This window comes from Thecamonas trahens, assembly GCF_000142905.1.
Source record: "Thecamonas trahens ATCC 50062 unplaced genomic scaffold supercont1.10, whole genome shotgun sequence".
Classification (NCBI taxonomy): Eukaryota; order Apusomonadida; family Apusomonadidae; genus Thecamonas; species Thecamonas trahens.
Window position 1 is genome coordinate 560,318 of NW_013657670.1, and position 18,093 is coordinate 578,410.

Here is an 18,093-nt window from a genome sequence, read left to right on the forward strand (position 1 = left end):
TGACATGGGAGGGGGGGGACGATACCGCCAGACTGGCTCCGGACCTCGGATAGGAGGTTGGAGATGGTCTTCGACTGGGCCATGTACTCGGACTCATAGTTCTCGAAGAGGGCCGACATGGTGGTGGTTGACGCGGGTCGAGAAGAGTGGCCAATGGCTGGTTGGAGGTGGGCTTGGCGGCTGGCTGGCGAGTGTGCCAGCAATTTACAGTTAGCGCTGCGTGGGGTCATGAGGCCGAGCGGCGGGCGTAGAAGAGGACGTAGGCCTTGGATGACGAGATCGACGCAGGGTCGACGGTGTGGACGCGCGAGTCGTCAAAGAGGAGCCAGTCGAGGGTGCCTGGATGGCGGACGTACGAGGTGTAGTGGCCGCAGGTAAGGTCGCCAGCGTGACAGACAACCGCCAGGAGGTCGTAGAGGGCGCGGTCGTGATCGGCGGTGTACGGGCCCATGTCGAGACCCTCGAGCGGAAAGTCGACTGGGGTAGAGACCTTGGCCCAGGTGTGTTCGGTTCGGGAGAGTGAGAACCGCTTGAGGTGAAGGACAAGGATGCGCGGGAGCTTGCATACGACCATCTGCTTGGTGGCGCGAGTCCGGGCCCGGCAGGCGGAGCAGGTGACAAGCGAGTCGTCGCCGAGCTCCTCGGGCTCGGTAAAGGCCTTAAGCGAGGCCTGGAGGCTGCCGCTCATGGCGCGCGCCGAGACCGGCGGGCGGACCGGCGGGCGCGGCTGCGAGAGGTGGCGCGGGCGAGACGGCGGCGAGCCGAACCGGGCGCTGTCGGTCTGGGCATATACCGGGTTGCCGTACATGTCGGTGTAGGCGAGGTAGAGCGTGCGCGCCGGCGGCACGTAGCTGTGGTCCGGATCGTGTGCTGACGCCGTCGCCTGCGGCGGACCGGGCACTCGCAGCGAAAGGTCCATGAACGGATCGTACGAGTTGGAGACGTGGCCGCACTCAGAGCAGGTCAGCGACGACCGGAGCATGCCGCCAAACACGTCGGTGATGATCGAGTTGTCGCGCGCGACGTGGCGTCGCCAGGCGTCGGCAGCTTGCTCCGAAGGCGTCGCGCCCGGGAGCGACGAGTGCGGCGCAGGATGGGCCGAAACCGTGCGGACTCGATTGAGGTCCGAGTGCAGGCCGTCAAGGACAAAGCGGAGGAGCTCTTGCGCGTCCTGCTGGGCGTAGCCCACAAACTGCGGAGCAATGCGCGAGATCTGGTGCTTGAAATCGACAGGCGCAAACATCGGCGCATGAGACCAGAGCGCGCGGGTGACTTCGGCAAATGAGAGAGCAAGTGCTCCCGGCGGGACCGCGTCGGTGCTGTCGGTGTCAGCTGACAAGGCAGCGGGCACATCCTCATCGGTCGGCTCAGTTGAAGACCGCAAGGGCTCATTCTCGTCGTCGTCGTCGTCGTCGGTTGTGCCGGCCGAGTTTTGGCCAAGCGGTAGTTCTGCAAACAGCGGGCGAGGAGCGTCGGGCGGCGGCGGCGGGAGGTCGGCTCTAAACTCGTCCGAGAGAAAGTAGGTGGAGAGCCAGCGGAGATGGACCAGGCACTGGAGCGAGGCATTCATGAAGCAGGTGTTGCCGAGATTGCGGAGACCAACTTCGCCGCCCGAGTCGAGCGGGTAGGCTAGGAACGACGGCCGCTGCGGCAACGAGCCCGTGACGGGCGGTGAGGCCACAGGCTGCTGGCTCCGTGCAGCTGGTGACCACGGAACGACCGCCATGGCATTACCCGGCGGCGAGCCAGCCCGCGAGCCAGGGCGTGAGCCAGGGCGTGAGCCAGGGCGCGAGCCGGGACGCGACGACCGCTGCGAGTGGGTGTGGAGCTGGGAGCCACGCGAGAGCGGCGGCCGTGAGTGGTCGCGGTCATCGGCGCCGGCAAACGAGACCGCGCGCTTGCTACTTGCCGGAGCAGGCGGCGAGAGTGGGTCGCGAGGCAAAGCGCGAGCAAGAGCAGCCTTGCTCGACGCGTGGAGCAAGAGGTAGGGTGAGGCGGAGCCAGAGTCACGATGCGCGTCAGCCGCGGACGACGCGACCGGCCCGCGATGCGGCGACGCCAACGCCGGCGGCTTGCGCGCTGCCGCCGGGCGAACCGGCATGCTCGCTGTATACGCCTCCATGTCAACTGGGTCGGGAGGCCTGTCTGCCGCCGAGTCGGAATCTTTCTGTCTACTGCCGCTGGCGTCGGCCGCTTCTAGCGCGCGGGCGAGGGCCGACTTGGCGGGTGGCGGAGTCCGCGGCGACCGCGGCGGCGACTCGCTCTTGGCCCGCAGCAGCGCTTCAAAGCTCAGCATGGCCTGGGCGAGGATGCGGTCGGCCTCCGAGGCGTCGTCGGTAGCCTGGCGAGGTTCGTCCATGGCTGACATGTTACGCCGCGGATGCGTCTGTGGTGTCTTGGGCGGAGTCGGCGGAGGCGACGGAGGGAGCGAGCACAACCGTGCTGTCCGCCGCCGGTTCCGTTCGCGGATGGTAGGCAGCTTGGGCGGATGTGGTGTGGGTGTTTGTGTGTGTGGGTAAGTGAGGGAGGTGTGGGGTGGGTGTGGGGTGAAGTGGGGTGTGTGAGAGACAGAGAGAGAGTGTGTGTTTGTGTGTGGGGGGTGCGGGTGCGGGCGTGGGTGGGTGTGGGGCGCGGGAGATTCGAACGGGAGCGGGAAGGGAGGGGAGGGGGGTGTTTGATGGCATTGGTTGTAGCAGTGGCGGGTGGAATGGTGAGTGTAGGCATGTAGCTTGCTCGTGGCCTAAAAAGGATCCTGGCCAGCCTCCTCGGCCTCGCGAATGGGGGCAAAGTACGGGTGCTCCATTGCCTCGCGAGCGGTGAGGCGCTCCTGGTGGTCGTAGCAGAGGAGGCCATCGACGAGCGAGAGAGCCTCTGGCGAGCAGAGATGCTTGTTCTCCTCGGTGATGAACGACTCCCACGGCTTCTTGGGGTAGTGCTTGAAGCCCTTGGGCTCACACGAGTCTTCGTCAGAAAGATGGTACTTTTGCTGGAAAGCGACCATGTCGTCGGTGCCGAGGATGCGGACGATCTTGGAGAGCTGGTTGGCGTCGGTCCGTTTCCCGCGGAAGAACGGATAGCTGATGAAGACCATCTGGGCAGCCACAACGCCGACCGACCACAGGTCCGACGAGTAGTCGTAGTCGCGCATGCCGAGGAAAAGCTCGACGGCCTTAAAGTAGCGCGAGGCGACGCGGAGCGAAAACTCCATGCCGGGGTAGTAAAAGTCGGCCAGACCCCAGTCGATGAGTCTCAGTGTCCTCGTCTTGGGGTCATACACCGTGTTGTGCGGCTTGACATCGCGGTGCATGATGCCCTTTGAGTGAGCATAGTCGAGAGCTTCCAGCAGCTTGTAGAGGTAGAACCGCACCTCCATGTCCGGCATGGACGGAAAGTACGTCTTAAAGTCGACAGCATCGACCCACTCAAACACCACGCAAGGCTGCTTGGTCTCCGGATCGCGGACAACATCCAGGAGCTGGAGGATGTTCGGGCCATCGCGCAGATTCTGAAGGATCTTGATCTCCTTCTTGATCCTCTGGAACTTGACCGGCTTCAGCACCTTGAGCACCACATCGCCTTCGGGATCAGTCGACACGTCCTTGCCCAGGAAAACCTCAGAGTACTTGCCTAGCTCCTCCGCACACGTGATGTGAGTCCAGGCGTGCTGCTAGCCAAGCCAGGCGGTCGCGGGCGTGCGACCGCGAGCCCTTCTCGCCTCCCCCTTCGTCGACCAAAAAACGACCGCGAACGTGGCGACGTCGCCCTGCGCTCTGCAGCCCAAAGGTAGGAGCTCAGGCGGCTGACAGAGTGCACTACGGCATGCAAAGGTTCTTGGTAGAGTTGAACATGCGTGGAGTATGCTGGTTGCGGCCGTGGCTGGTTGTCGTCTCTGTAGTGTGGCTAATGTACGCAGCGTTGCGCGGGAGTGGAAGGGTGGAGCCCGAAAGGCGGGATGAGGGGGGAGGCTGGGCGAGGAGGGGGGGGGGGGGCATGGCGAACGTACCCTGGCCAATCTTGCGGACAACGGCATACTTCTCGGGGTCACCCCACTCAATCTGCATGTCATTGTAGGCTGTAAAGTCGTCCGGCTGCTTGGAAATAGCATCGCGGTAGACTCGCGCCAACGACATGGTCCCTGTGAGGACCGCTGAAGTCGGGTGATTCGAGCTTTGACGTGTGACGGACGTTCGCTCGTTCGTTCATTCGTTGGTTCGTTCGTTCGTTCGTTCGTTTGTGGTGAGGGCGGGGTGAGCTCGGCTCGACTGGGCATCATGAGCTCAGTCGGCGTGGTCGTGCTGGGGGATGGGGCGGGAGGCAGCGGCGGCGGCGTCGGCGGCAAAGGCGCGGTTGCGGGCGTGCTCGGCCTGGATTCGCATCTCGAGCCACTCGGGACGGTTGGGGATGGTGACCGAGAGCAGATACTTGAGGGCGAGGAGGGCGTGCTCGGCGGCGACAAGAAGGCCGAGCTGGGCGGCGTGCGACCATGTCGGCGTGAGCGCGGCGATGCCGTGCGAGGTAAAGCCGACGAGGGCCACATTGGTGAGGACCGAGCCGACCGAGAGGACCTGCAGCAGGGTCCACCACACGCCGATGTCCGAGACGGTGACAGGGACCGGGCGGCGCGAGGTGCCGACGAGCTTGTAGGCGTCGGCGCGGATCTCGACGACGTTGTTGGCAAAGGCAAGAAGCGGGGCGAGAGGGAGGACGGCGGCAAAGAGGGTAATGTAGCCAAACTGGATGACCATTTCGAGGTAGTCGTCGTAGACCGAGGCGTACGGAGGCATGCCGTACTCGGCACGAGCCTTGGAAACGATGCGCGGGGCATGGTCCGAGCCCAAGTCCTTTGCCGACGACCAGAGCGCGTAGAGCTTTGTGGCTGCCGGAGTGAGGACCTCGAGGGTGCCAAACAGAATCTGCGAGGTAAACAGGAGCGAGGTGAGCTGGGTAGTGAGCCGGTCGAGGTCGCGGACGACAAAGGCTGCGTAGAAGAGCGAGACGTAGCAGTTGACAAACTGGACCGAGGCGAGCTTGATGATCATACTGTCCTTGTACTGAGTCTCGGTCCGGTGGTTCTCGTAGTCGTTGAGGACGACGGCGAGCTTGCGGTAGGCCATGTTGAAGAGCGGGACAAAGACGCCGTAGAGGCCGAGCGGGATGAGGCGGACGGTCCAGTGCGAGCCGCGGAGCGCGTCCTCGGCGGCAAACGAGGTGAGCATGACGAGAATGGCAAATATGACAGCAGCAACGGTGACCGGAATGGTGATGGCGTAGCGGGCGGCGCGAGCAGCCCAGGGAAAGTGGCGCTCATGTGCACCGGTGAGCGGATTCGTGACCAACTCGCCGGTGTACTGGAACCGAGCCGCCTCCGAGGCCTCATGCTCGTGGACGTTCCAGTGGTAAGCGAGGACGGCGGAGCGCCGCTTCCATGCCTCGAGGAAGCAGGTGCCCCAGAGAGTGATAAATGCAGCAAAGACGAGGATGCCGATCTGCGCCGCCGACGGCATGGTTTGGGTGAGGGCAAAAACGACGGCGCCGAGCGCGGCAGGCACGGTCAGCCACCGGGTGTACTCCTCAAGCCAAGCAAAGTAAAACGCAATTTCGGCGCCGTAGTACTCGTGCACGGCGTCGATCGGCTGCCGCGACTCGAGGTGCCGGGTGAGCCATGCGTTCTCGAGCGCCGCCAGGGCATCGTCGTCGTGGAACGGAAACTCGGCAAGGAGCAGTGATTCCTTGCGGAGAGTGGCGACCATCGGCATCGACGGCGACCATGGAACGCTTGCCACGCGTGCCGCATCTGTTCCGGGCAGCAAACACTCGAGCGCGTCGATCAGCAGCTGGATCTTCTCCTTGGAGGTGAAGAACTGGGTCCGCTCCGCAAAGCCATCAAAGGCCTCGGAGCGGGCAACGACAAATGAGCGGAGCGCGCCGTCCTTGAGCGCCTTCTTCAGCGAAGCCGCCTCGGCCGCACGGGCCAGCCACATGTGCGGCGCGTCAATGGCAAGCATGATCTCGTCGGCGTCGGCGGCAGACCGCCGCGAGGCGATGAGACCGGAGGCGCGCAGTGTGAGCGCTACCGCGTCGACCAGGTCTGGCATGTCCACCTCTCCATCCGGATCGGTGCGTGGGAAGACGAGGCAGTATGTGGCGCGGAGCGGAGCTGGCGGGATCTCGACCTTAACCGACTGTAGTGATGGTGAGTGGGGATGACGAGGAGGAGGGGAGCGAGCAGAAGGAGGGAGGGTTGCGTACGTTGAGGAGGGGGACTGGTTTGTAGGTCGGAGTGAGGAGGTGGGAGGACGGTGGCATGGTGTGTGTGTGTGGGTGGGTGCGGAGTTTGTAGGTGTGGGAGTGGTATGTGGTGTGTGGGGTTGGGTGTGGGAGGTTGTGTTCGGGCAGTGGGGTACGGACACGAAGCAGGGGCGGCGGGCAAGGGAAGAGGCGAGGCGAGGGATAATGGAGTGGGTTCACTTGGAGGAGACGATCTCGTCAATCTTGCAGATGCCGCGGGCGCACTCGACGGCAAGCTTGAGGGCCGAGACGGAGACGAGGAGCGGCTGGATGACGGCGTCGTCGACCATGTTGGTGATGGAGCCGCGGCGGACGTTGATGCCAGCCTGGGCGTTGCCCTCGGCATGCTGGTTGCGGAGCTCGGTGACGATCTTGATGGGCGAGAGGCCGGCGTTCTCGGCAAGGGTGTAAGGGATGATCTCCATGGCCTCAGCAAAGGCGCGCATGCAGTACGACTTGACGCCCGGGATGGTGCGCGAGTGCTTGTCGAGGGCCTGCGAGACCTCCATCTCGGGAGCACCGCCGCCGGCGACAAGGAAGCGCTCCTTGACGAGCGAGCGGATGACGCAGAGGGCGTCGTGGATGGAACGCTCGGCCTCGGCAAGCATGAGCTTGTTGGAGCCGCGGCAGAGGATGGTGACGGTCTTGCCCGGGTTAGGCACGTCGGTGATCTTGATGTAGCGGTTGGCGCCAGTGCCGAGCGACTCGACGGTGCCGGCGGTACCGAGCTTCTCGGCGGACATGTGGTCGATGTGCGAGATGGGCGAGCAGCCGACGGTGTCGCAGATAAACTCGACGTCGGCACGCTCGACGTCGGTGACGACCAGGATCTTCATCTTGGACAGGTAGTGGAGGGCGAGGTCCGAGACGGCGTCGCGGAGGATGGACTTCTGAATGAGGAGGACGTTGCAGCCAGACTTCTTGATGGCCTTGACCTTCTTGAGCACATCCTTGCGCTCCTGGGCAATGATGCGGTCCATCTGCACGTGCGACGAGACAATGATGTGGTTCTCCATGTCGGTCTTGGGCGGCGAGAGCTGGAACTGGATGAGGCCAATCTTGGCGTTGGTGACCTTCTGCGGGCCGCCGGCCTTGGCGCGGATCTTGAGCTTGGTGAAGACAAGGCCCTCGACGAGCTCGGTGTCGTCGACGGTGCCGCCGAGCTTGGTCACGACCTTGATCTCGTTGAGGTCGACGTTGTTGTCGAGCTCCGGGTTGATGACCTTGAGCACGGCGTCGACGGCAATCGGGGCAAGGAGCGACGAGTACTGCGAGACAATCTTGGAGTTGAGCGAGGTCGAGGCGGCCTTCAGCAGCGACTCGCGGTCGTCGAGCGTCAACGGCAGCGCCATACCGCGGAGCACGTCGAGCGCGTAGTCGAGCGACTGCTGGTAACCCTCGGCAATGACGGTCGGGTGCACACCCTTCTCGAGGAGCTCGAGCGACTTGGCGAGGAGCGAGCCGGCCAGAACCACAACAGACGTCGTGCCGTCACCAGCCTCGACGTCCTGCGCGCGCGAGAGCTCCACAAGCATCTTGGCCACCGGGTGGACGACTGCCATCTTGGACATGATCGTCGCGCCGTCGTTCGAGATGGTCACGTCGCCCTTGCCGTCGACAAGCATCTTGTCGGCGCCACGCGGGCCGAGCGAGGTCCGCACCGCATCCGCCACAGCCTTGGCCGCAACAATGTTCGAGACCTGTTCTCGCCACCGCCGCCAGTTTGTGAGTATGGGCTGCGATTGCGGCAAGGGGGGAGGAGGAGGAGAGCGCCATTTGCGAGCCAAAAAATGGAGATGAACCCGCCGAGGTCGCTCTCCCCGCCGCGGCCAACGGAGGAGAACGGGGTGCGGGGGAGGAGGGGAAGGGGGAAAGCGCGGTCCTGCGCGTGAATGGCATCACATGCGTGGTCCATACACCGCTCTGCTCTGCTGCCTGCGGCCGGCATGGGCGCGCGGGACCGGTCGCCGAGGGGGGATGTCGGCGCCAAGCCGTAGATTCGCGCGGGAAGGGCGGGGAAGGGGGGCGGAGAGCGGGAAGAGGGGAGAGGGGGGAGGCAATAGCAAACAGGGGCGAGGGAGAGAGAGAGGGGAGGACGCAGGGTCCGCACGTACGCGGACGTCGTTCTCGCGGTCCTTCTCCTGGAAGTTCATGTTCCCGCTGGACTTGGACGACGACGCAGCTGCCGACATTTGTGTTTGGTTGGTGCGAGTCGAGTGAGCCGACCGACCGTCGCTGTTAATCGTTCGTTCGTTCAATGGTAACACGTTATGTTTTGGAGTGGCACGCGAACGGCGAGGGGGTGAGGGGAAGGTTCCAGCAGGGACAAGGCTGTGGATGCGGGGAAAGACGACGATAATGATGATGGCGATGCACAGGGCAATTTAACACGGCAACAGCATTATGATGAGGTAGCAGGGCGAGTGTCATCAAGCCAGGTGGAGACGGCGACTTCTGCGGCCTGCCACTTGAGAATAAACGGGTGCGAGAGAAGCTCCCAGGGGCGCGGGCGCATGTCTGGGTTCTTCTCGAGGCAAGCGGCGAGAAAGTGGCAGATTTCCTCGGACCAGCCATCGGCTGGCAAAAGACCAGGGGCCGGAGAGTTGACGATGGCGTCAAGGACTAGGAACTCAGAGGCAACCTCGTAGGGAAAGGCGCCAGTGGCAAGCTCGATCATGGTAACGCCAAAAGCCCAGACGTCTGCGGTGATGTTGTACTCGGCAACGTCGCCACGAATGCGCTCGGGAGCAAGGTAGTATGTGGTGCCGACATTGGTCTTGGCGATCGAGTCCTCCAGCTTCTTGGCAATGCCGAGGTCGGCGAGCTTGATGGAGCCGTCGGAGGCGACGAGGATGTTGTCGGGCTTGATGTCGCGGTGCATGACACCCTTTTCCTTCTTGAGGTAGTTCATGCCGTGCATAACCGCCACCGCAATCTTGCCCAGGATAGCCTCGGGCATGCGCTGGCGGGCGGAGGAGCTCTTGAGCACGTCGCGCAGTGAGCCGCCGTCCATAAACTCCATCGCCAGGTGCAGCTTGTCGTCGTGGAAAAAGGCGCCCCGGAGCCGCACAAGATAGTCCGAGTCCGACGAGTTGAGCGTCCGCACCTCACACAGCATGTGCTCGCGCTCCTTGTCGGTGTCGGCGTAGAGCGGGACAGCCTTGACCGCCACCAGCTCACCGCTCGGGCTCCGATACAGCTTGACCTCGCCAAACCCGCCGCGGCCGAGCAGGCGGACAAACGTCAGTTGGCTGTGGTCGAACGAGCCCATCGCCTGGGTTACGGAAGAAGAGGGGGGTGAGTGGAGGGGAAGGGGAGGGGAAGGGGAGAGGGGGGGGTAGGGGGGGTGGGGGGTAAGTGCGTACGTCGACCAGCTCGACCACTGGGTTTGGGACTGGCACAGGCGTGGCAAAGTCGGTGATGATGGGAGGGCGTGGCGGGCGCTTTCTCCCTGGTGGTGCAGCCATGGTGCGTGTGTGTGTGTGTGTGTTTGTTTGTGTGTGTATGAATGTATGTATGTATGCGTGTGTGTGTGTGTGTGTGTGTGTGTGTCTGTGTGTGTGGTTAGGTGTGTGGGAGCGAGTGTGGGTGGGTGGAGTGGGGTGAGGTGGAAGGAATAACAGAAGGAATGGGGCGGCGGTTGAGTGGCGGGGTGGGCGGGTGGCAGGTGGCGGCAAGTGATGGTGGCGGACAGACATTTTTCTGATTCTGGACTGCCAATGTCACGAGTCCTGGTCCTGCTTACTGTCGTGGCATGCATGGCCATGGCGGTCGCTGCCGAGGGACAGAGGTGGACTGTGGTTGATGGAGAGGTGGTGTTCAAAGGCTCAGACTTGCGTATGTGGTGTGTGGGATTGCAGGTGGGCGAGGAGGGCGGGGGATGATGGGAAGGGGAAGAGGGGAGACCGAGGGGAAGGTCAGGTTGAGTACGGGCACGGCGGCAGGCATGCAACTCATGTGCGGCGTGGAGATGGTGGGCATGACGTATGGGGTGGACTCGGGATGGGCTGGGCGGGAAACAATGCAGCGCACTGCAACATTGATCCGCAGCAGGTGACTGTGGGCGGGTTGTCGGCTGGTGCATTCCAGGCCGTGCAGATGGCGGTGGCGCACTCGGGCCTCTTTGCTGGGCTCGGCGTGGTGGCCGGTGGACCGTTCTACTGCGCACAGAACCAGCTCGATCTGGCACTGACCTCGTGCACCAAGACACCGGCGCTGATCTCGGACACGGTTCTTCTGGGCGAAATGACGTACATGGAGACGACGCTGCAGATCGATCCGCTCAAGAACATCGAGGAGACCAACGTGTATCTGTACTCGGGCACGCTCGACACAGTCGTCCACCAGGGCGTCATGTCCAAGCTTGAGGAGCAGCTCTCCAAGTGGGTTGACGCATCGGCAATGACGGTCAAGCTCGACATCCCGTCGGTCCATTCGATTGTGACCGACTACACTGGGCACGCGTGCGACCACTTTGAGTCGCCGTACATTGTCAACTGCGGGTACGATCTTGCCGGCGAAATGCTCACCTCGCTCTACGGCCCGCTCAACAACCGGTCGGCGCCGACAGCACCGCCGGCATCATCGATCCTGGACAATGTGTATCAGTTCTCGCAGGCTGCGTTCATTCCTGGCGTCTACACGCCCGGCGAGCTCTCGCTCGACACCACTGCATACGCGTATGTACCGCCGGCATGCATCGCCTCGGATGACGACGCCATGAACGCCACCTTTTGCAAGCTTCTGGTCCTCTTCCACGGCTGCGAGCAGTCGCTCAAGGAAATCTCGACCCAGTTTGTGCTCAACACGGGCGTTCTCCAGTGGGCGGAGACCAACAACATCGCCGTGCTCTTCCCGCAGGCCACGTCGAACGCGCTCAACCCCAAGTCGTGCTTCGACTGGTGGGGCTATACCGGTGTCGAGTACCCGACCAAGCTCGGCCCGCAGATTGCCACGGTGTACAGCATGATGCAGCACATGGCCAAGCTGTAGCAGATAAAGTATGTCGTCGTGTGCTTGTCGGTGTCGGCGGCTGGCTGCGACCTGGCACATCACTCACTACGTCGACGGAATGGCAAGCCAGGGCACAGCCATGAAGGTCACCACGCAGCCGCAGGACGGTAACTTGGGAGTTGCCGGTCATGGGAGGCAGGGCGGAGCTGTCCATGTGAGCGGCCGCGGCGACGGTCTTTGTCCGCTTGGGTACACGGCTGCGGACTCGCAGGCGCTGCCGGACGTGTTTGACGTGTCGACGGGCGAGGGCATTGGGCGGGCGCGGTACGAGACGCTGCTGCCGCTGACACAGGCACTGCGACAGGCACAGTGGGGCGAGTCGGCAGTGACGGCGGGTCTCGTTCAGAGCTTCCTTGTGGCTATCCAGGTCCGGCCGGCCGGCGAGCTCCCGCAGCGGTTCGCGTTTGCCTTTGTGCAGGACCTCTTCCGCGTCACGGTCAAGGCGCTGCTCCAGATCGGGGTCATCTCGTACTGTCCGGACTGGGTAGCAGTCCCGATGCTTGCGTCTGTGCCCGAGTCTGCCAAGGCGGCAGCGCGCAAGTTCCCGCGGCATGTGGCGGCGGCGTTGGTGGTCCCGCTGGCGGTGCCGGCCATGACGCTCTCGCACGTAGCAACCTGCACCGCGTCGCAGGCCTTTGGCTATATCGAGTACAAGTTCCTCACCATGTGGCACGCTTCGCTGCGGCGGCGCGAGCACTCGGAGAGCCGCGCGCCGCGGGCCGGCGTCTCAACGCTAGAGCGGGCCAATGCCGAGATCGCGGCCCACAACAAGGCACTCGTCCGCAAGTCGGCCAAGGCCAAGAGCCACTTCCAGGAGCGGCTCTATCTCAACGCACTCGCGTCGACGGTCGCTGTCTTCTCCGGCGCGTTTGCTGCAGGCTTTGGCACGCTCATCCAGCCCGGAACCGGAACAAGCATTGGCGCGTTTGTGGGCGAGACGCTGCCGTACTTTGTCATCTGAGCGTTATCCACGGGCGGCGGTAGTAAATGGATTGCATTTACTGACCCGGCGAAAACTCCGCGAGGTGTGTATACGGCACGACGTCCGACTCCATCTGGCAGGATGAACCTGTTGACTGGTCCTTGGGCGTCCGCTGGGCCGAGAGCGAACGCCGGCGCATGGCGATGGAGCGCGCGGCGCCGGCGGACGAGGCAGCCGACTCGGCGAGCGGCAGGTCGATTTGCTCGAGAAAGCGCAGGATGAGCATACAAATCTCCTCAGATTGGCGCTCGTCGGCGTATACATGGGTCTCAAAGGTGGCCTCGATGGCTCTCGCCAGGTCGCCGCGGCGCGACTCGACCATGGCACGGCCAGCCGGGTACGAGTGGATGAGGGCGACAACCTGGATGAGGACAGCGGTGAGCGACGGCGGCCAGGCCTCCGGTGACGCGAGGAGTGCAGTGGCGCGGTCAATGACAACCCGAGCAGTCCGAAGCGTGATGACCGGATCGAGCACAACAAAGAACGAGAAGAGGCGTACGAGGCCCTGCAGCGCGGTTGGGGACTCGAGCCGGCCGACAAGGGCGGGAATAAGGAGAGCCTCGTGTGGGTTCTGCTCAAAGTGGGCATTGGACACAAGCGAGAACCGCTCGACAATGCCGACATAGCCGAGGAGAACCTCTGCATCAGCGCAGTAGGCCTTTCGGGTGTCGATCTTGTCGTCGACAAACCGCTTCCGCCGCTGGTAGATGGCGTGGAGCATGACGGCAGACGCACCTTTCTCTTCCGCCAAGCCGGCAAACGGAGTTGAGATGTTAGCGAGAGCAGCGAGGGCCAGCGCGCCGTGGCGCTGGACGTGTGAGTCGTTGCAGAACCGGGTGAGCGTGCCGACGATGTTGCCGGCCAGCTTGATAACATTCTCCCGGTCGTCCAGAAACTCGAGCAAAGGCAAAGGCGTCGGCACGCTCGTCGCAAGCAGATGCAGACGATGCAGCGCGCCGTGGAGGCTCTTGACCGGGGCGGTTGGGTAGTGCGGCGGGAACGGGGAGAGCGAACGCTCTAGAAATTGCGACCAGGCATGACGGGCTTTGATATCCTCCTTCCCACTTGCTTTCCGCCTGTGGCTAGTAGCCTGGGCGTGTGACAGGGCACTGTCATGGTCGCCGTCGGATCGGAAGAGCGCCCCAAGCGAGTTGACCGAGGCCAATGACTCGTTGAGTGGCGAGGCCAGGGAGGTACTGCCGGCCCCGGCCCCGAATCCGTTCTGTCTGCGGGAAAGGGTCTCAAGATACGTCGGCGACACCGGCGAGCTCCCCAGATCGACTGTGGGCACCAACTCTTGTGACAGTCTCCCCGTGGACACGTCGCCCGAAGCAGCAGAATGGGCTCCTGGCCTTGGCTGGCTCCTTGCCCGGGAAGGTCGGCCGTCGTGGGACGTTGGCGCCGCCCGCGAGCTTCCACAGCCCATGCTCAGCCCCCCAAAGACAAGTCCAAGACTAAGAGCAGAGGTGCAAGGTGCTTGGAATGCGTGTGGGGTGGTGAAACGGGGGTTGCGGTAGGCTGGTGTGCGGTGGGTGGAAGAGCGGTGGTGCGGGTGTGGGTGGGTGGCCAGCGGGTCAATACGGGGTGGCGTTGAGTCGCTCGCGGCGTGTCACTTGACGCCTAGGCCGGGTGCGAAGAGAGGGCGCCGGTGGGCATGGCGTGTACGCATGCGACGGTAGTGCGATGCTTGGTCTCGATTCCGGTGGCTTCAGTGCGGGCACTAGCGTTTACGACAGCAGCCAAGGCGGCAGTCTCGGCCTTGCTTGGTGGCCTCACGTCGTCGGCGAGGACGCGTCGGTACGCAGTAGCAGACGCCGAGCACTACACAGTACATGCAGAGCGACCAGAGTTACCCGACTGGATGCAGATACGGTTGCCAAGGTGGCTGCCAAGAAGACTCGCCGCAGCAGTGGCAGCAGCAACGGACTCGTCGACTTTCAGCTTTGGCGCGTCGTTTGCTGCGGCGGCCGCGACGTATCGTGCGGCGGTGTGCTTCGTGCTCCCGCTGCTGCGGAGGGCGGGCGTGCGATCCAAGATGGCTGGAGGGGTTGTGGCGGGCAGTATGGCGGGCCTTGTACTTGGGGCATGTGAGGGGACCAGTGAGCGGTCTATCGAGCTAGCGCTGTACATGCTTGCACGGGCGATGGATGCGCTCGTGCAAAGGATGCTCCCGCCGCTCCCGCCGCTGGCGTCGCTCATCGGAACGGTGGCTGTCTTTATGGCGCTGCAGACGATCATTATGTGGGCGTTCTGCTACAGTCCCGAACTGCTTCCGGCACGGTATCTTCGATTCATGGCGTCAATTGCGTCGCGGCAACGTCGGATGATTGCGCACATCCGGCGCATGATGCGGATCTCACAGCGCGGCAGAGCTACGCCGCATGGCCCGGATGATCTGTAGCGTTTGTAAGTGATGTTTGTCTCCAAGTGACGCTCCTATCTTTGAATTCGCCTGCCAGTACCATGTGACGGTGGCGAGAGACGAAGGTCGAGGTCTGGTGAGTGGTGCTCGAGGCGGAAGTGGCGAGGCGTTACCATCTGAGGCTGCAAGGCGTGTCAGTGTGATCGATGTTGTGTGCAGGAGTGTCGACAGAGTTTGAACTGCTCGCTGTGGACAGGCAACGAGAACGAGACGTCCATGATATTGTGCACCGGAAGGTCCGCATCGGTCGCGTCGGCGTCGGCAGCGTGAGAGAGAGTGTTGCACGAGATGTCGCTACCGATAAAACAAGAAAGGCTTTGCAGTGACCGGCGTCGGTTGCCTTGAGGGTGGCCTGGGTCTCGGCGATGGCACAGCACGAGACGAGGAGGGGGCGTGGAGACGAGGTCGAGAGCGACGCACGACGTGCGGCCTTTGGCGAGATTAGCGAGGCATTCGCCGCGGCTTACACCGAGCCATTTGGCAACATGGTGGAGCGAGATGATGGGAGGGGTACTATGGAGAAGCGTGTGCGGGGACGGAGAAAAGCGCCGCCGATGGTGTCGGATAGGGGCGATGGCGGGGAGTCGTTGTGTGTGTTCGAGGCCCGGAACGAGGAGAGGAGCAGCAGTTCGAGCTCGGATTCCAGCGGTGGGAGGTCGTCTAGCGAGTACCGCGAGTGGAAGCGGCGCAAGTTCCTGGAGGCGATCAGGATGTCTAGCAGGGAGGAGATGCTGCGGATGCATGTGAATAAAGATGTGCTATTTGTGGTGTGAATACCATCTGTGTTGCTGCTGCTGCTTCCAGCGCGAGTTGGCAGCAGAGCAGGACGGCACACTTCTTCCTGGGTGACTTCGTCCGCATGAGTGTGACAGCGTAGGTCAACAAGGAAGGGGAAAGGCGGGGAAGCGGGTACACCTTTCTCAAGAGCACAGCCGAGGAGGGAGAACAAAGCAGTCTACAAGTTCACTATTGCGACCGACGACATGAGCGGCGGGGTGCAGGAGCTTGTGCGTGCGGCCCGCGCGGGAGACCTGGAGAGGGTACAGGCGCTGGTGGAGGGTGGCGTGGCGGTGAAGGATCAAGTGGTGTCCGGGGTCAATGACCGGGTTGTGTACCAGGACACGGCTCTGACGGGCGCGGCGCGGATGGGGCGGAAGAATGTGGTGCAGTGGCTAGTGGGGAGTGCGGTGGTGGGGGTGGAGGATGGGCGGACGGACGGGTGGACGGCGGCGATGGCTGCTGCCTGGGGTGGACACCTGGATGTGATGCAGTGGCTGGTGAGCAAGGGTGGGGCGGATGTCGACAAAGCCAACAACAAGGGATGGACACCGCTGTACATCGCTGCGCAGAATGGCCACCTGAAAGTGGTACAATGGCTGGTGGACAAGGGTGGGGCGGATGTCGACAACGCCGACAACGACGGAGTCACGCCGCTGTACATTGCTGCCGAGATGGGTCAACTAGTTGTGGTACGATGGCTGGTGAACGAGGGTGGGGCGAATGTCGACAAGGCCAATAACGACGGGGCCACGCCGTTGTCTATTGCCACGCTTAGCTGCCACTTGGATGTAGTGCAGTGGCTGGTGGGCGAGGGCAAGGCGGCGGTCGACAAGGCCCTGAACAACGGAGCCACGCCACTGTACATAGCTGCGCGAAGCGGTCATCTGGATGTGGTTAAGTGGCTGGTGAGCGAGGGCGGGGCGGAGGTCGACAAGGCTCACAACAACGGAGCCACACCGCTGTACATTGCTGCACAGAAAGGCCACAAGGATGTGGTGCAGTGGCTGGTGAGCGCATATGGGATGGAGGTTGATCAAGTCAAGGACAGCGGAGCCACGTGCTTGCTCAGCGCTGCGAAAAAGGGTTGCCTAGGCTTGGTACAGTGGCTGGTGACGGAGTCCGGGGTGGCAGTCGACGAGACCGACGTCGACGGAGTCACAGTGTTGTGCATCGCTGCGCAGAATGGCAACCGGGATGTAGTGCGTTGGCTGGTGAAGACGGGCGGGGCGGATGTCAACAAGACCGTGAACGGCGGAGCAACACCACTGTATGTAGCTGCGCATAGCGGTTACCTCAATGTTGTGCAGTGGCTGGTGGGCGAGGGCGAGGCGGCGGTTGACCAGACCTTGGACTGCGGAGCCACACCACTGTACATTGCTGCGTACAACGGTCATCTGGATGTGGTTCAGTGGCTGGTGAGCGAGGGCAAGGCGGAAGTCGAATTGGCCTTGAGCAACGAAGCCACACCGCTGTACGCTGCTGCGCATAACGGTCATCTGGATGTGGTTCAGTGGCTGGCGGGCGAGGGCGGGGCGGATGTCGGCAAGGCCGACAACAACGGGGCTACACCACTGTACATTGCTGCCGAGAAGGGTCATCTGGATGTGGTGCGATGGCTGGTGAGCGAGGGCGAGGCGGATATCGATGAGGCTAACAACAACGGGGCAACACCGCTGTCTATTGCTGCGCATAGCGGTCACCTCAATGTTGTGCAGTGGCTGGTGGGCAAGGGTGGGGCGGCGGTTGACCAGACCTTGGACTGCGGAGCCACACCACTGTACATTGCTGCGCATAGCGGTCACCTGGATGTTGTGAAGTGGCTGGTGAGCGAGGGCCGGGCGGAGGTTGACAAGGCTAGCAACAGCGGAGCCACACCGCTGTACATTGCTGCGGAGAAAGGCCACCTGGATGTGGTGCAGTGGCTGGTGAGCGCATACGGGATGGAGGTTGACCAAGACGAGGACAGCGGAGCCACGTGCTTGCTCAGCGCTGCGAAGCAGGGTTACCTAGGCTTGGTACAGTGGCTGGTGAAGAAGTCCGAGGTGGCAGTCGACGAGACCGACGACGACGGAGTCACACCGCTGTACATGGCTGCCGAGATGGGTCATCTGGATGTGGTGCGATGGCTGGTGAGCGAGGGTGAAGCGGCGGTCGACGAGGCCGATAATTACGGAGCCACACCGTTGTCTATTGCTGCGCATAGCGGGCATCTGGATGTGGTTCAGTGGCTGGCGGGCGAGGGCAGGGCGGATGTCGGCAAGGCCGACAACAACGGAGCCACGCCGCTGTACATGGCTGCCGAGATGGGTCATCTGGATGTGGTGCGATGGCTGGTGAGCAAGGGCGAGGCGGAGGTCGACAAGGCTAGCAACAGCGGAGCCACACCGCTGTTTATTGCTGCGCGTAACGGTCATCTGGAAGTGGTTCAGTGGCTGCTGGGCGAGGGAAAGGCGGCGGTCAACACGACCTTGACCAACGGAGTCACGCCGCTGTACATGGCTGCCGATATGGGTTGTCTGGATGTGGTGCGATGGCTGGTGAGCAAGGGCGGGGCGGAGGTCGACAAGGCTAGCAACAGCGGAGCCACACCGCTGTACATCGCTGCGCA

The 18,093-nt window shown here is 63.0% G+C and overlaps 11 protein-coding genes across 11 annotated transcripts in view; 4 read left to right on the forward strand and 7 right to left on the reverse strand.

The window, feature by feature from the left end:
• Window positions 1-147, reverse strand: part of AMSG_02907 (Qb-SNARE) — a 1,301-nt gene extending 1,154 nt beyond the window's left edge. Inside the window, exon 1 of the mRNA XM_013905287.1 lies at window positions 26-147. Coding sequence (XP_013760741.1) covers window positions 26-119 — 94 coding nt within the window. The 5' untranslated portion in view covers window positions 120-147. The remainder of the gene's footprint in view (window positions 1-25) is intronic.
• A 50-nt stretch (window positions 148-197) lies between these two features.
• AMSG_02908 (ubiquitin carboxyl-terminal hydrolase 2) lies at window positions 198-2,586 on the reverse strand. Its single transcript, XM_013905288.1, has one exon. It carries the CDS (start codon window positions 2,366-2,368, stop codon window positions 227-229), a length of 2,142 nt encoding a protein of 713 aa, XP_013760742.1. The 5' UTR covers window positions 2,369-2,586; the 3' UTR covers window positions 198-226.
• A 70-nt stretch (window positions 2,587-2,656) lies between these two features.
• AMSG_02909 (casein kinase II) lies at window positions 2,657-4,160 on the reverse strand. The gene is made up of 2 exons (XM_013905289.1): window positions 4,004-4,160; window positions 2,657-3,627 (listed from the first exon to the last, which is right to left on the reverse strand). The coding sequence occupies exons 1-2, from the start codon at window positions 4,128-4,130 to the stop codon at window positions 2,741-2,743; spliced, it is 1,014 nt and encodes a 337-aa protein (XP_013760743.1). The 5' UTR covers window positions 4,131-4,160; the 3' UTR covers window positions 2,657-2,740.
• Window positions 4,161-4,277: 117 nt separating this feature from the next.
• AMSG_02910 (transmembrane protein 16H) lies at window positions 4,278-6,095 on the reverse strand (the record flags this gene model as incomplete). The annotated part of the gene is made up of 1 exon (XM_013905290.1): window positions 4,278-6,095. The coding sequence occupies one exon, from the start codon at window positions 6,093-6,095 to the stop codon at window positions 4,278-4,280; it is 1,818 nt and encodes a 605-aa protein (XP_013760744.1).
• Window positions 6,096-6,445: 350 nt separating this feature from the next.
• AMSG_02911 (T-complex protein 1 subunit delta) lies at window positions 6,446-8,496 on the reverse strand. The gene is made up of 2 exons (XM_013905291.1): window positions 8,403-8,496; window positions 6,446-7,988 (listed from the first exon to the last, which is right to left on the reverse strand). The coding sequence occupies exons 1-2, from the start codon at window positions 8,478-8,480 to the stop codon at window positions 6,465-6,467; spliced, it is 1,602 nt and encodes a 533-aa protein (XP_013760745.1). The 5' UTR covers window positions 8,481-8,496; the 3' UTR covers window positions 6,446-6,464.
• Window positions 8,497-8,653: 157 nt separating this feature from the next.
• Window positions 8,654-9,886, reverse strand: AMSG_02912 (STE/STE7 protein kinase). The gene is made up of 2 exons (XM_013905292.1): window positions 9,654-9,886; window positions 8,654-9,562 (listed from the first exon to the last, which is right to left on the reverse strand). The coding sequence occupies exons 1-2, from the start codon at window positions 9,753-9,755 to the stop codon at window positions 8,690-8,692; spliced, it is 975 nt and encodes a 324-aa protein (XP_013760746.1). The 5' UTR covers window positions 9,756-9,886; the 3' UTR covers window positions 8,654-8,689.
• Window positions 9,887-10,007: 121 nt separating this feature from the next.
• Window positions 10,008-11,301, forward strand: AMSG_02913 (polyhydroxybutyrate depolymerase; the record flags this gene model as incomplete). The annotated part of the gene is made up of 2 exons (XM_013905293.1): window positions 10,008-10,125; window positions 10,316-11,301. The coding sequence occupies 2 exons, from the start codon at window positions 10,008-10,010 to the stop codon at window positions 11,278-11,280; spliced, it is 1,083 nt and encodes a 360-aa protein (XP_013760747.1). The 3' UTR covers window positions 11,281-11,301.
• Window positions 11,302-11,380: 79 nt separating this feature from the next.
• Window positions 11,381-12,262, forward strand: AMSG_02914 (uncharacterized protein; the record flags this gene model as incomplete). Its single annotated transcript, XM_013905294.1, has 1 exon — window positions 11,381-12,262. One exon carries the CDS (start codon window positions 11,381-11,383, stop codon window positions 12,260-12,262), a length of 882 nt encoding a protein of 293 aa, XP_013760748.1.
• Window positions 12,263-12,299: 37 nt separating this feature from the next.
• Window positions 12,300-13,399, reverse strand: AMSG_02915 (uncharacterized protein; the record flags this gene model as incomplete). The annotated part of the gene is made up of 2 exons (XM_013905295.1): window positions 12,300-13,298; window positions 13,394-13,399. The coding sequence occupies 2 exons, from the start codon at window positions 13,397-13,399 to the stop codon at window positions 12,300-12,302; spliced, it is 1,005 nt and encodes a 334-aa protein (XP_013760749.1).
• Window positions 13,400-14,171: 772 nt separating this feature from the next.
• Window positions 14,172-15,011, forward strand: AMSG_02916 (uncharacterized protein). Its single transcript, XM_013905296.1, has one exon. The coding sequence runs from the start codon at window positions 14,319-14,321 to the stop codon at window positions 14,682-14,684; it is 366 nt and encodes a 121-aa protein (XP_013760750.1). The 5' UTR covers window positions 14,172-14,318; the 3' UTR covers window positions 14,685-15,011.
• A 677-nt stretch (window positions 15,012-15,688) lies between these two features.
• Window positions 15,689-17,999, forward strand: AMSG_02917 (uncharacterized protein; the record flags this gene model as incomplete). The annotated part of the gene is made up of 1 exon (XM_013905297.1): window positions 15,689-17,999. A coding segment is annotated over one exon (2,310 nt), but the record flags the coding sequence as incomplete, so codon positions are not given.
• Window positions 18,000-18,093: the final 94 nt, after the last annotated feature.

Excerpts from the sequence above, each read along its gene's own strand:
- AMSG_02908 (XM_013905288.1), bottom strand. The coding sequence starts at position 2,368 with ATGTCAGCCATGGACGAACCTCGCCAGGCTACCGACGACGCCTCGGAG.
- AMSG_02909 (XM_013905289.1), bottom strand. The coding sequence starts at position 4,130 with ATGTCGTTGGCGCGAGTCTACCGCGATGCTATTTCCAAGCAGCCGGAC. Across the intron at positions 3,628-4,003 it reads TGTCCGCAAGATTGGCCAGG|GCAAGTACTCTGAGGTTTTC; the intron begins GTACGTTCGCCA and ends CGGAGGAGCTAG.
- AMSG_02911 (XM_013905291.1), bottom strand. The coding sequence starts at position 8,480 with ATGTCGGCAGCTGCGTCGTCGTCCAAGTCCAGCGGGAACATGAACTTC. Across the intron at positions 7,989-8,402 it reads ACCGCGAGAACGACGTCCGC|GTCTCGAACATTGTTGCGGC; the intron begins GTACGTGCGGAC and ends TGGCGAGAACAG.
- AMSG_02912 (XM_013905292.1), bottom strand. The coding sequence starts at position 9,755 with ATGGCTGCACCACCAGGGAGAAAGCGCCCGCCACGCCCTCCCATCATC. Across the intron at positions 9,563-9,653 it reads CAGTGGTCGAGCTGGTCGAC|GCGATGGGCTCGTTCGACCA; the intron begins GTACGCACTTAC and ends TCCGTAACCCAG.
- AMSG_02916 (XM_013905296.1), top strand. The coding sequence starts at position 14,319 with ATGGCTGGAGGGGTTGTGGCGGGCAGTATGGCGGGCCTTGTACTTGGG.